Raw genomic sequence first — 14286 nt, 5'->3', positions numbered from 1 at the left:
TTGCTGCATGCAGACTAACTCTTCGACCGGCGGTAAGCTTACAATTTCACATCACGATGACATTCAGAGAACTTCTATAACGTCACATAGGTGAGTTTGAATGGCGGACTATTCTGTAGCCATTACGATGGAAAGCTTCACTGAAGAGCTACTGTGTTCTTTCGCCTGTTAAGAAGGACAGCTCATGGAAATAAAGACGGCTTTTGTTTGCTGAAATGATAAAACTTCAAGACTTTTCCTTGGACTTGCTGATTGGTTGCCCGTGAAATTGAAGCACGGTTATTTTTGTAACTGAAAGAACCAAAAAAAGAAGAAATAAAAAAAAAAATTGGCGACCGCGTAAAGACACCTTTACTGCTGAGATGAAGGACGGTTCAAATAGATTCTGGGCAGTCCTCGCTATATGTGCTCAACTTATAGCAGTAGTCAGTGCTGCTGGTCTATTTTCGACATCAGCTACAATTCTGAACAAAGGAGATCCTATACCACTATACCTGAACAAGATCTTTTCATTCAAGACTCAATTGCCATATGCTTACAGCGAGTTAAACTTTATATGCCCAACAAGTGCTCGAGCCTCACGACCGTGGATAAATTTGGGCCAAGTCATGAGAGGAGATCGTATCGTTGAAAGCGACTATAAGGTAGGTGGTTGTGTAGATGCCAGCAGTCTGTTTTATTCGACTATGTCGGTTGATCTTCTACTATCAATAGATCACTGTGGGCCGCGACTCCTCCTGCCAGGTGCTATGCGATAAGCCTGTTTCAGTAGAAGAAGCTATGCAAGCAAAGAAGTTGATATTACAGGACTATCAAGTAGAATGGATTTTAGACGACATGCCTAGCTCAACAGCATTCTATACAAGCGAAGTGAAAACGAAACGGTATCGTAACGGATTTCCGTTAGGTCAAGTTGTTGTGAGTACAGTCCTAACCTATATTATCATGGCTCAATTTTTCTCATCCACTCATGTCCTCCAATCGCAGAATGGTAAAACATATCTTAACAATCACATTGCTTTCAACATCCTATACGATACTGTCGACCAAGATCGCATTAGAATAGTTGGATTTGAGGTATACCCTGATTCGTTTAGAGGAGATGAATGCCAGCCTTCGACAATTGATTATGGTCGTCAAGAAGTCTCAGAACGTCGAACGACCATTCGATATTCCTATTCGGTTACTTGGGAACTGAACAAGCAAATTTCTTGGGAACAACGATGGGAATTGTATCTACTTGCCTCCGACAACAGTTTGCATTGGTATGCAATTATCAACTCGTTGGTCATAGTTTTGTTCATGTCTGCAATTCTTGCTGTCATATTGATGAAAGCCGTACGAAAAGATATGACGGACGATGACAAGGTAAGGTTTTCACGTGCGGATGCATGTAGTCAGGAAAAGCACTGATTTTCTGCTACTTCAACAGTTGTACAATAACAATGATGAGGCATTGGGCTGGAAGCTCATCAACAAAGATGTTTTCAGAAGACCCACCTATGGAGGTCTCTTTGCGCCACTGCTGGGGTCTGGTATTCAACTTCTTACTATGGCCATACTCACTTTGCGTAAGCGTTATTTCCTTTTGAACGGTGAGGAGGGTTGTCAATCAGTGACTCTTACTGATTTTACACATTTTCAGAGATGGCGTATATCGGTATTCTGAACAGAACACATCGTGGAGGCATAGTTTCATTTGCGCTGATTATGTATCTTCTTGGAGGGTTAGTGACATTGACGATGTTTATGGCACTCATGAGACATTGACAGGGAAAACTGAACTTTATTTGACAGATTCGCTGCTGGATATTCCAGTGCTCGCATTTACAAAGTATTTAAAGGGCGCTCTTGGCAATTAAATGCTGTTTTGGTAGGTTGACGAGTGTGCCTTACGCCCTTGGAACGTTGACTAATTCTTCCAAAAAGACGGCTACTTTAGTTCCTGCGGTTCTATTCTTGACAGCGACCATCATCAATTTGTTTGTTTGGACGAAGCAGTCGTCATGGGCTATGCCATTTACCACATGGCTTTCACTAATCATCATGTGGGCCGTGGTATGCCTCCCACTGGTAATGTTTGGAGCATACTTTGGTGATAAGCAACCTCGTCTCGAGCATCCCGTAAGAGTGAGCCCTGTGCCTAGAATTATACCCTATAAACCTTGGTACATGAGTACTTGGATCAGGTAAAAGTAGAAATCAACTGCGAGTGTCACCATTGGAAGTTTTTGACTGATATTCAATACTTTTTTAAATAGTATGGCAGCCGGAGGCGCTTTGCCATTTGCTGTTGTATTTATGGAAGTTCATTTCCTGCTCAAATCCATTTGGCAGGGACAAATGTACGGATCTTTCTACTTCCTGGAGATTGTTTTCCTTCTCCTTGTTATTACCATTATCGAAGTCACTGTCGCCCTTGTGTACTTCCAATTGTGCAGCGAGGACTATAACTGGTGGTGGAGATCGTTTGTTGTATCGGGGGCCTCTGGTATCTATGTATTCTGGTAAGTTGGGGGCAGTCACCAAAAGGTATGAGAAGACTTCAGTGCTAATGCAATATTTCGTTAGTTATGCCATCGCCTACTGGATAACTGTTCTAGAAATTGATGGTTTCGTTGCTGGGCTTGCCTATGTTGCTAACGCATTTTTGGTTTCTCTCGCATTTGGTGTGTGTACTGGCACAATTGGATTTTTCGCTGCATATGCTTTTGTGCGCCGATTGTATTCGGCTCTCAAGGTAAAGATCCACATTGCTCAGACGCTTAAAGATTTAACGCTAACCGTCCACCTTAGGTTGACTAAATCTCCTGGGGCATTCATTAAGATGGAACGCTCTTTGCAATCTACAGTTTATATAGACATATACAGTACATGGCACGGTTGTGCTGAACAAAAGAAAATATATATTTTGAAATTTCACTATGTTTGTGTACTGGAGTTAAGGTGCGCTTGCACTTATTTACATTCGGGACCGACTACTTTTTTCTATTTGATTCTTTCTTTCTTTGTCAAATGGATATTCACCATCTTTGTCCTTGGGAATAACCCATGTGTGGAGAAGCGATCCCGGACGTTCTTGGCGAGTGGACTGGCGATACAAAACTACCATCATACTCAGAGCTGGGTTGGGTAACATATTGAACACCCTCTTTGACACTACCATAATCAGAGTCTACTCTCCAATCTCCCATATCTGCTTCAGTCAAACTATAGCCGTTGCTGTATCTAGATATGGTTGGTTGGGCCATGGACGAACTGGGTCGTGGAGGGCCTTTGAGTTGGATTGCTGCAACGCTCTCAATTGTAGAGTTACGTGGTCGACTGAGGTCCAGACCTTCTGCTGAGAAGTCCTTCCAATTTTGCCAGTTTATGACTAACGAATTTGGTGGTGGTATACTGGCAATAAAGGACAAAATTATGTAAAACAACCCCCAGCTGAGAGTCAGCGTACCAACAATAATATTGAGGACTTCTTCGCCTAGAACGAGGCATCCAAAACTACAAGCAAAAGACATGAGAGAAAGTTAGATGCTATTAAAACAATTCAACGATTACTGCGCAAAGTTTTATACACATACAAGAAGAAGATCAAACCGCGGCCTCTATATATGCACATAAATCGAAAGTATTCTTGTGTCAGAAGTGGTGATTGGATTTCGTTTATCGTAAGAGCAGCCGCTATTATTCTGTTGATGGACATTTATCAGCTATCCTTTTGCAATGTTAAGCTTATAGATATAAGAACTTACGCTCCATAGATGGATAAGACAATTTGCGAAAAGTTGGAGTTGATGCATTTATAGCAGGCGGCGGCAATGACAAGTAGGTATAGAAGAATATTTAAGAAATTGAGAGCAAGGCAAGTGACATTCTCAATCTTAGTCTTTGACAGCATTTCTTTGAAGCCGAGGAATATATGCGTGTAATTATGTACAAAGAGTAGAGAAGTTTTTACAAAGATATGAAAGAGAGTGGTTACCCATCCACAAGTCTAATTGAATTATTATATGTTTTGCCCTTGCCTTTTCTCAAAGGTTGTTATTGCGCCAGTTTCCTTTTCTGGACAGAAAAAAATAAAGCTGATCCACCATCTGCCGAACGCTAAAAGTTGCCGTGTCCACCTTCGGTTGTTATACAGCATTTGTTCGTCTCGACGTGAACCTCACCGCACTGCGCCATCTTTAATACGAATCGGAAAATTTGATAATTGAGTCACAACTTATGTATCATCATCTCTGTCCTTCTGTGCTTAGCTAGCTAATGTGTGAACATCATATATCATGGTTTCCAGTGCAAATAGAGCTCCACTTGATATTAGATAGCCAAAGTGGTTGGAATGCTAACATAGTCACTGGTGATAATATGACTTCAGCATGCTGTAGTCTGAAAAGGCATTTTACAGTGGCCATAGGAAGGGCAGCAAAGCAATAATCAAAGCGAGATCCGAAATCGCAAAATGGTCAAACATATATCGATCTGAAAGCATTGGAGCAAGTAAGGCATAAAGATTGTTTGTTCATTTAATGGTGTGCTAGGTCGCTTATTCTCTACTCTACACTGTTGTCTATGTTATCTATGTTATATTGGTAACCGTTGAGCAGTTGCATATTCACATCTGCCTTTTTTTTTTTTCCTTCTTCAGTGAGCTGTCTCTAAAGAAAATCGCCATAATCTTTGCACCTTTCCATTTCTCACTGTTTGCAACTTTCACTTCGTCAGCTCTTCGTTAGGTTTTTGGCGATAGCACGCAAGCTTGACAAAGCACTCAAGACTGTTGACATTCGATATTGTGGAAATAATGATATGTATTGAAAGAGAATTCAAATGTTGATGATGTACTGATTAAGGCCGTATAGTGCGCTAAATGTGAGCTGTGAGCGATTTGGTAGAAGCGTAAGTTTGAACATTACATGTCCATGACTAAGTCACCGTCAGCCAAGTATTGGTTTAATTCGTCATCCAATCTAGCTTGAGCAGTCTTTGGATCCTTCATCATATACTCGTCCAAAGACTTATCAAGATCGTCCTTCGACACAGGCTTTGCTTTGGCGCGTTCCTGAGGTTTACCCTTGTCCTGTGCTTTTGGCTTCCCGCGCGCGTTGGGGGCAGGTCGCTTGGTGTTGTTGCGTGCAACTTTCTTTTGCGCGTTGGCAGCATTGGGTTTAGCTTTTCGAAGATTAGCGAGCCCTTTCTGGTTACGTGCCGAAACGTTACCAGCGCGTTCAACACCCTCCATGGCAGTAGGACCATTGTTTTTACGCTTTAGAGGTGCCTTCTTGATTCCGGCGTTTTTCGCTTTGCCTAATCGGCTTTGGATGTTGGCAACATGCGCACGACCAGCATTCTGAGGTCCTAGTCGGTTTGTAATAGCTGGCTTGCTCTTTGCCGCACCAGTTGCTGGTTTTCCAAGTTGACTGAATCTACAACATCCGAGTGTTGGTACCTGCCGCTCTTCGATAACGATCCGCCGTTGAAGCCAATGATCCATACCTTTCATTCAATCCAACATTATGTGTTATAGTTCTGCCGTTGTTTTGCTTGTTGCTGAAGGCAATTCTACGGTTAACTCCCATGGTATCTTGCAGTGAGATTAGAATAAGCTGCGCATCAAGTTGACCAGAGGGGCTCTATACTTCCCGAGATCACGTGAAGAGAGAACCAATCAAATTTTTCCTTTATAATAAGCTGAGCACAGCACGGGCCAACCAAAAGACAACGGTATCGACGATACAACGTTCCAAAAATTGCGCACAGCGCATTGCCTTCTTCAACCAAATTGTCTATTTATTTTTTCTTTCGTCAAAAGGCAAACCCGTTTTTCCTAAACCGATTCCCAAAGAGTGAGTGCCACCAGCAGAGGTATATATTTACTTTGCTTCTCTGACTCGCATAAAATTGCTCTTGGCATTATGCAATAATGCCCTAGGCGGCCCCCACTCAATTGGTTGAATACTGGAATTATACCATATATGATGTACCTTTCGATTCATTTCAAAATATGTAACAAGTATCTGCAGTCGAAGGTCAGCCCCTGAGGTGTTGTAATGCCAAAACAAATTTCATTGGTGCCATCAGCAACCTGATTAGAGGTATAGACTGTCATGAGAAGCCGCATGCTAATTTCATACTGCAATATTACAGACATGGAAGTCTATATTTCACTGTGTCTGATCATAGGCGTTGGGCTGTGGATGAAACGGTATGAAGTCATTTGCTTGCAACAATCTTATCAGTGTCCCAAACTGGACTTTCGCTCTGAATTTTGTGTTTTGTGGGGAATTCGACGAGGCAAGCCCACATGACCAGTCTTAGGCAGCCTTTACCCGCATCCAAAATTTTGTAATCATTCACACGGAGAGCTCTATCACAGGGACCCCGCACAGTTTTCTTCACTTTGATTACGCCGTCTTTTGCTTATGCTATGCCTGTGGGAAAAAATGACAGGAATAAAAAGAGAGCACCCGCCGTGCGACTGCGATGTGAGGAAACGACGTTGTACCATGGCTTCAACACTTTCACTCCCCCCAGAAGTACTTCATGTTGTATTCGATAAACTGTTCACCGATGACTTGGACTACTTTGCGAACATAATATCATGTTCACTGGTTTCTCATATATGGAACGATGTCGCAACTTATCTTCTGTCTCAGTCACTAAGTACCGTCAAGCTGCGCGGTGGTCAGGTTGATGGCTTGTTCCGACTATCCAACCTGCTAGAGACTATTTCTTCGAGTCAGATAAGATCTCCATACTCACCGGATGCGATAAAGACGATCAACCTCGACATGTCATATTTATTCAATGAAGACGGGTCGTACAACGAAGAGGCACATGTAGTACTGATTCACTTAATTGAAGTACTATGCACAAGAACAACAGGACTAGAGCTTTCCTTCAATCATCCTATTGCCTTACTGAACTGGCAAGAGAGCCGGTTGAAGGATTTTTATAAGTCGCTACAGACAGCAACTCGACTTACGAAGTCAGTAGACAGACTGGCATTACAGGGATTCCCAAAGAAAGATACCACCTTTGTTGTTTGCAACTACGGCCTCTCAGACCTATTCCCAACGTTCTCTCCTAACTTACGTAGCTTGGAATTCGCTAGCTTCCCACTGCGCTACGCTATATACCTATTACTTCAATCATGCAACGAGCTTGAGAACGTCAGCTTTAAAGATTTCCGCAATATTTGGGAAGACGGGTTGATGGAGGCTATAAGGCACTGGTCGAAGCTGCGTAGCTTCAGGATGACAGGTTGTGTCCATATAACGCCAATAATTTTACGGACCCTCGCAAACCACTGTCCAAACCTGGAAGTTTTGGTAGCCCCGCGTAACGTTCGTTATTCAAAAACCTGCCCAGACATTAATTTGCCCATCACGGCCATCATACGGAGTTGCAGAAATCTCTCAAAGTTGGATCTTAGCGACTATGTTACAGTCAACGATAACCTATTAAAAGTCATCGTCCAGGGAGCGCCTCAGTTGAAGTATCTCAAGCTTCAAAACTGCGACCAAATAACTGGATCTGAATTTACTACATGGTGGAAGGATGAGTCGCTGCAAAGTCTAGAAATCTTGGATGTGTCAGGATGCATTAATCTTGACCAACGTTTCTTGGATCACGTATGGGCAAATTGCAAACGCGTGAAAAAGCTGATCACCGCCGCTGGGAAACCTGCTCTGTCAGTTAAACCCCGTGGCGATAGATGTATACCCGTTCAAGCTCTCGTTCCGGCCGTAACTGTCGGTGTTTGTTGATACAGTTACCAGAAAGTTGTTCAGATCGGTCAAACGACTTTTAGAAATTAGCTGGTGAAGCAGAACACATATAATTTCATGTGAGATTGGTACTTGTTATTAAAGCTTGCTTGTCATAATGTTTGGAGATATAGCTATCGTCTCTGTATAGAACTTTTTCATATTATATCATAAGTACAAATCTTGCCTAAATGAAATAAATGTCAGTTGTACAGCGAGATCACTTTGTGATCGCTGACACCAAAGCGTTTTGTGAGGTTGTCATTAATGTACTAGCGCTGTTGCGTTGCACTGATTTTATGAAGATAGCACAGAGATCGTACTTGCAATCGGGCGATCCTATTTGCACTGACTATAACTCTGCGCTACAGCCTCTCCAGCTCTTACATAACCTGTATGAAAATTTACAGTATATACACTTATGTATATACATACTTATGGTCATACTTATGGTCATGCAACTCATGCAACGCGATACTGCATTTAAACCCCACCAAAGTTAGAATAGTACCTGCATGACGCTGAGTGCTCAACTCCACTATTTATCGGACACATGTTGAGGAGCCACTCAGAATTACACTACGAATCAGCTAAGCTGTCTGTACTGCTGCGATATTAGCAGTACCTCGGCTATTATCCTACTAGTGACCATGTAGCGGGAAGTGAAAGTTGACAATCAGCTTCTATTGCTTTCACAAATGCGGAAGTGGGCGTGCGTAGTCATCAATTGCCGTTTCAAATCAGCAAAGAAGTTACATTCATTATATTGCATTCCACGTTTTTGGTTCATTATGAATTATTATTTTTATGGTATACGAGATCGAAATCTTATAGCGCTATGACCATGAGAAAGATGTAAGTGTCCACTCAGGCTCGCTTGCATCTAAAAATCGGACAACATTCATCTGCCTTCCGGTTTAACTGTTTCAACTCGTATATTCGTGATCAGCAGTTTAAAATCATGCTTCATTTCTTTCATGAAAGTAATACTGTACTACGTGAAAATTTGACTCGAAAAATCTGAGTTTTATCAAGGTGCTGCAATTGTAGCCAGCAGGTACGTTCTCAAGTACATCGAAATGGTTCTTTCATCAAATTCTGTGCGTCCTTCGGGATATAGGGATGAATTGGGTAGTACCTAAATGACTGACCAATGAGTAAACATGATCGTTTTCCATGACTTTATGTTTAAAATCCATGTCAAGAAGGAGTCTCATCGATATACTTTATCAAGCTATCGACAACGGGCGATCGAACAGAGCAGTATGCTAATTGCTGCTTCCTATCTGAGACTAAACGCATTTTTACATAAGGCTTCGGGCTTTACGGTGACATAGGCCTCGCATAACATTGAATATGGGACCCGCAATTCCACCGCAGGAAATACGGATATTATGGCCGCATCAACCACAGTATTTAGCGTCTGTTGAATGCAGTACGCTTGTTATCGTCTGCATTACTATCACTCCGAACCAGAAGGTACCTGGAAATATGCTGAGCCTTTTCCCAGTGCAGAATAGTTGATGTTCCGTTGTGGTACTTGGTTATGCCCCAATTGGAGAAACGAAAGTTTTGTCACGAACAAAAAAAAAATATGAAACTCCATTTTCAGCTGCACCAAGTTCTTCTTTTTTCTCTATTATTCTTTCCTAGCTTTTGTATAATCGGCTTGTACATTGCTGTCATACGCGAGGAATGGAAGAAAGTGCAAAGATTTTTCAGCCTGTTGTGGATGTTCTCATAGTGGGAGCTGGTACGAAAAATTCTCACCCTTCGAACGTCCCGTCCGTCCTTAGCATATGACCATAGCCCATCTAAATAGATAATCAATTGTAAATAGGAATCGACGGTCTCTTGGCTGCCATGCTATTATCAAGGCTCGGTCTCACTGTGCGAATTATCGGTAGGTGGATCGAACAGTACCATGTCAGTAACTTGGATAAACAGACGCATTGATATATTTCAAATCTTAGAAAGGAAACACCACATGACGAAGACCAAAGACTTCCCTGTGCTTTGGACACCGCGCGCTCTTGAGATTTTGGATGTTGTCGGGATAGCCAATTATATCACAGAAACCGGTCGACTCCACCACAAGTTCTATACTTACCATAGCGGCAGAAGCGCTGGTTCCTTCGCCTTATGGTCAAATGAAACTTCAAAATACCAGTACTGTGTTTGTCTGTCAGAACTCAAAGTCAAAGAGCGCATGGTGGAAAAACTGAAGGCCGATTACAATGTTGATGTGGAATACGAGAAGGAATTGATAGACATGGATGCTGCGGTTACGGCAATCATTGTTCATGAAAACACCAGCGAACAAATACAATGTCAATATCTCATTGGTGCCGATGGTGTCCATAGCTTTATTCGGCAGAAATTGGGTAAGCGCCTGTTTACCATGGAAGTTGCCTGTAAACTTAAAAAGCTGAAGTTTTTTTAAATGTAATCTAGGTATTCCGATGGATAGCAGGCGAAACGACACGTTCTTTTATACACTTGTGGCCCAAGCTACAACAAATTTTCCTGGGTCGCAATCTGTGTCTTTTATCGATAGTCGGTCTGGATCAGCACTGGTAATTGGTAGGTTTAACTTTTTGGTTTATGAAAAAAGAACCGTGCGTAGTCCACGCAAAAAATCTAATGCCAAGCGAAATAACTCTTGAAGGTCATGATGGCGAAATGCAATTCACATTTGAACACCATCCGTCCTGGAGTCACCGGAGTTTGGACCAGCATGTTCCTGTGGATATCGCTATACGGCATATAAAAACGATGATGGAACCGTATCAATTGGAAGTCCATAAAATTTGGTCATTTGAAGGATGGCAAAGTTAGTTCGATGGTTTCAAGTTTTTCAGATATTAACCAATCAAAGCTGACTGACAACCTATTTTACAGCTGATATACGAGTCAGTGAGGAGCTACAGATGATGAAGCGGGTATTTCTAATTGGAGGTATGTCTTGAACTTTGTCCCAAACGTTAATCTTCTATTTTGATGTCATGGGAATTAAGAGCATTTACTGATTTTCAGCGGCGGCTCAGGGAACGAGACAATTGGAATTGTTTGGTATGGTTAGCGCGCTGGAACATGTTAACAATTTGTGTTGGAAAATACGATTGGACTATTTGCAAGGATCAAAATCAGCCGTTCTCGAAACGTTTAACTTTGAAATGCAGCATCATATACGAGCTTTCGATCAATGCTCTTTTACCTTTCAGCTTTTATTAGCTGGCCGCGGACAACATATTATGGGTGGCTTAAACTCAACTATGCATAAAGAGCTTCAATATCACATCCGAAAGCATAAAGAGATCTTCTCTGGGCTAAACTGTTTGCCCGAGAACCGACTTAATTTGCGGATATCCGATAAAACATTCGCCTTTGTCACTGACTTCAAGGTAGCTGGTGGTGACAAACTTCCTGATGGAAGGTTGAAGCCGTACAGAGCAAGTCAGATCATGGACTTACATAACATGAAGCGAAATGTCTCAACACAGTTTGCTCTACCCAATGAATCCAGCACGTTAAACAAGAAACACCCATCATGGGGCCAAAGAGTGTTTCCGCAAACCTTACGTAGATCGATATCTGTCAAGAGTAAAGCTTCAGTAGCGGCCACCGTGTCCACAACTGATACATGGAAACAAATACGAGGCAATTACTTTTACCTATTAGACCGCATTCGAGAAGATGGATTTGGCGCCTTCACTATTCTGCTTTGCTTGGCATCTACCCTCCAACAACAAGATGAGCACTCTTTGGAAATGTTGAAGGCGTTCAAGGAAGACATCAATTCTCCGAGATCATTTACTAGACGCTTGAGCGAGAATTATCCCAGTAACCCCAAAATAACCACACGACTTCAACGATACAGCGCCCCACCTTTGACCAAAACTTCTACCGTGGTCAATGTGGTTTATATTACCAATCAAAACCGAAACGATGTTATCAACATGCAGTCTTTAATATCGACATACGTCTCAGCAGAGAACTTGTATTTAGACCATAATAATGAGTGTCACACCAAGCTTGGAGTTCTTGACTCGCCGGCTATTTTTGTGGTGAGACCCGACGGATACGTTGGAGCATCATTAAAACTTGAAGATCACTCGGAACTTGACACTTATTTCGACTCTGTTGGGGCATGAAGCTGGCATTCTAACCAAAAAAAAAGAGAGAAAAAACTTCCTTCCTATAACATGTAAAGTTTTCTTATCACTTGTCATTATACCATGATGTACTTGTAGCCACATTTCTTATTTTTCCATCAAATACCAATGCATAATAAAGGTTGATTGGTCTTGTGCCATCTGATTTGGCCATTTTGATTTCCACAACACAAGAGTAATATGACTTTGAGTTTGATGATATATCTAAATGTTTTTCGCTATTGTTCTTTTGTTTTCACCCTTTTTTTTCCTCATTCTTGTTCTACCGCTGTGAAGCTTCTGTTCTACCGAGGTGGATTCACGTTTAATTTTCCAGTGAAGCTATTTAATAAAGCCAGGAAATTTCCTCCAAACAAACAATTTCTGCTATTCGAAATTGCTTACAATGACAGGTTAGTGTAAACTCGGATGATGCTATCCTTACGATATCCCAGCTAATATGCAGAATGAAAGATCCACGAGACTCAGATACCACACTGCAAATGCATAACGAACCAATCGAGCGAGGAGAGAAAGAATTGCCAATGAGTAGCGTCGCCGAACAGCAACCACCCACAGCAGGATTTTTTCGTCGCCACAAAAAAAAGCTTATTGCACTTGGCACCGTCTCCATCTTGGCCGCCATCATCATACCAAGTGTTGTTCTTGGAACTCAGGTCAATGACTTCACTTATGATGACCACAGCACCAACCCCAGCGTCAACAGCAATAATCAGACCTCTAATAATGGATTTGATGATAGCGTTCAAGTCAATGCGGAGACCCCACCGCTCAATGAGCATTTTCGTTATGGTGAAGATGCTATTCGTGGTGTAAATTTGGGTGGTTGGCTTGTACTCGAGCCTTTTATTTCCCCGTCCATTTTCGAGCAATTCGACCCTTCAGAGGGTGTTATTGATGAATGGACACTGAGTGAAAAACTTGGTCCAGATGAAGCAAAACGACAAATCCAAGAGCACTACGAGACCTTCATCACTGAAGAAGACTTCAAAAAAATTGCTGAAATGGGTATCAACCACGTTCGCATTCCAACTGGACACTGGGCAGTCAATCCTATCGAAGGCGAGCCGTTCGTACCCAACCTTGCCTGGGATTACTTGCTTAAAGGAATACAATGGGCAAGAAAGTACGGTATCAGAGTCATGGTTGAACTCCATACGGCTCCTGGATCACAAAATGGATGGAATCACTCCGGTAGAGTCGGCCCGATTGGCTGGTTGAACGGCACAAAACAAGGTTATGAAAACGCGCAGCTTACAATAGATACTGTTGTACCGATGGTCGAGTTCTTTAGCAGGCCTCAATGGGCCAACGTTGTGACAATGTTTGGTGTGATCAATGAGCCAGCTATATACAAGCTTGATGTTCAGAGGTCCAAGCAATGGTATCTAGATAGTTATGAAGCCATTCGTAATGTTACTGGAGAGGGTAAAGGTCCATACCTTACCTATCACGAAGGCTTCATTGGTCTACCGAAATGGAAAGGATTTATGCCAAACACAACTTTTGATCGCACTGTCCTCGGTAAGTCACAGCTACCAATTTTTATTTTTATTTTCAAGGAATTTTATGCCACTTATATATCGACTGAACGAACAACAACTCCTAACACTACAATGCATCGAAATTCTAGAAACCCACACATATCTCATTTTTGATCAAGGATTGGTTTCTATGAGCAGGGATTCTCAATCAGAGTTCCCTTGTCGAGACTGGAAAAAAGACCTTGAACAGTCCCAGAAAGATTTCGGTCACACCATGGTTGGAGAATTTTCCGCGGCGACTAATGATTGCGCAAAATATTTAAATGGGATCGGCCTCGGAGCTAGATACGATGGCACATTTACGGACGGCAAGCCGGCCGTTTGCTCGAATTGTACATGCAATGGCAGTGAGGACTGGCAAAATTGGAGTGATGAATACAAACAATTCTTGAATCGCTTTATTGAACGACAAATGGACGCTTTTGAATCAGGCATAGGATGGTTCTTCTGGAACTTCAAGACTGAGAACCATGTCAATCCTCACTGGGACTATCTGTTAGGATGGGTAAGATCAGTCAACAATTTGAATTCTGCTGTGTATACCGACGGACAGAATGCTAACCCTTGTGTTTAATAGGAACAAGGCTGGATCCCCAAATATTCTGGCAACCGCACCTATACATGCGCAGGCATTACCGAAAAGCAAGAGTGATGACATTTTGAGAATTACACTTAGCAAGAACTTAATTAACATATTTTTGAAAATTTACTGTCGTTGAATATCCGTTTCTTTTCCTTTATTTAAAAATTATAAACCTGAGTAACAATAGCAGCCTTTCTTGTTCTGGTACTTTGCTCGTC

At 42.0% G+C, this 14286-nt stretch overlaps 6 protein-coding genes across 6 annotated transcripts; 4 read left to right on the top strand and 2 right to left on the bottom strand.

Moving 5' to 3' along the window:
* The first annotated feature begins 151 nt into the window (after positions 1 to 151).
* K450DRAFT_251225 (uncharacterized protein) lies at positions 152 to 2914 on the top strand. Its single transcript, XM_051590689.1, has 10 exons — positions 152 to 644; positions 715 to 918; positions 988 to 1368; positions 1433 to 1571; positions 1646 to 1727; positions 1798 to 1873; positions 1930 to 2189; positions 2262 to 2507; positions 2572 to 2740; positions 2797 to 2914. The coding sequence occupies exons 1-10, from the start codon at positions 363 to 365 to the stop codon at positions 2803 to 2805; spliced, it is 1848 nt and encodes a 615-aa protein (XP_051442685.1). The 5' UTR covers positions 152 to 362; the 3' UTR covers positions 2806 to 2914.
* K450DRAFT_251220 (uncharacterized protein) lies at positions 2832 to 3962 on the bottom strand. The gene is made up of 3 exons (XM_051590688.1): positions 3753 to 3962; positions 3582 to 3689; positions 2832 to 3501 (listed from the first exon to the last, which is right to left on the bottom strand). The coding sequence occupies exons 1-3, from the start codon at positions 3896 to 3898 to the stop codon at positions 3024 to 3026; spliced, it is 732 nt and encodes a 243-aa protein (XP_051442684.1). The 5' UTR covers positions 3899 to 3962; the 3' UTR covers positions 2832 to 3023.
* A 737-nt stretch (positions 3963 to 4699) lies between these two features.
* K450DRAFT_282454 (uncharacterized protein) lies at positions 4700 to 5600 on the bottom strand. The gene is made up of 2 exons (XM_051593434.1): positions 5494 to 5600; positions 4700 to 5423 (listed from the first exon to the last, which is right to left on the bottom strand). The coding sequence occupies exons 1-2, from the start codon at positions 5574 to 5576 to the stop codon at positions 4910 to 4912; spliced, it is 597 nt and encodes a 198-aa protein (XP_051442683.1). The 5' UTR covers positions 5577 to 5600; the 3' UTR covers positions 4700 to 4909.
* A 481-nt stretch (positions 5601 to 6081) lies between these two features.
* Positions 6082 to 8011, top strand: K450DRAFT_251217 (uncharacterized protein). The gene has a single exon (XM_051590687.1). It carries the CDS (start codon positions 6420 to 6422, stop codon positions 7764 to 7766), a length of 1347 nt encoding a protein of 448 aa, XP_051442682.1. The 5' UTR covers positions 6082 to 6419; the 3' UTR covers positions 7767 to 8011.
* Positions 8012 to 9429: 1418 nt separating this feature from the next.
* Positions 9430 to 12168, top strand: K450DRAFT_251214 (uncharacterized protein). Its single transcript, XM_051590686.1, has 8 exons — positions 9430 to 9519; positions 9607 to 9669; positions 9740 to 10150; positions 10221 to 10349; positions 10435 to 10599; positions 10668 to 10724; positions 10803 to 11973; positions 12063 to 12168. The coding sequence occupies exons 1-7, from the start codon at positions 9462 to 9464 to the stop codon at positions 11918 to 11920; spliced, it is 2001 nt and encodes a 666-aa protein (XP_051442681.1). The 5' UTR covers positions 9430 to 9461; the 3' UTR covers positions 11921 to 11973; positions 12063 to 12168.
* K450DRAFT_251210 (uncharacterized protein) lies at positions 12124 to 14275 on the top strand. Its single transcript, XM_051590685.1, has 4 exons — positions 12124 to 12333; positions 12395 to 13465; positions 13575 to 13990; positions 14063 to 14275. The coding sequence occupies exons 1-4, from the start codon at positions 12327 to 12329 to the stop codon at positions 14135 to 14137; spliced, it is 1569 nt and encodes a 522-aa protein (XP_051442680.1). The 5' UTR covers positions 12124 to 12326; the 3' UTR covers positions 14138 to 14275.
* The last annotated feature ends 11 nt before the right edge of the window (positions 14276 to 14286 follow it).

The sequence above is a fragment of the Umbelopsis ramanniana genome, assembly GCF_025399195.1.
Source record: "Umbelopsis ramanniana AG unplaced genomic scaffold K450scaffold_47, whole genome shotgun sequence".
NCBI classification, from domain to species: Eukaryota; Fungi; Mucoromycota; class Umbelopsidomycetes; order Umbelopsidales; family Umbelopsidaceae; genus Umbelopsis; species Umbelopsis ramanniana.
The sequence above is the reverse complement of the archived record's forward strand: the minus strand, read 5'-3'. Positions and strand labels throughout refer to the sequence as shown.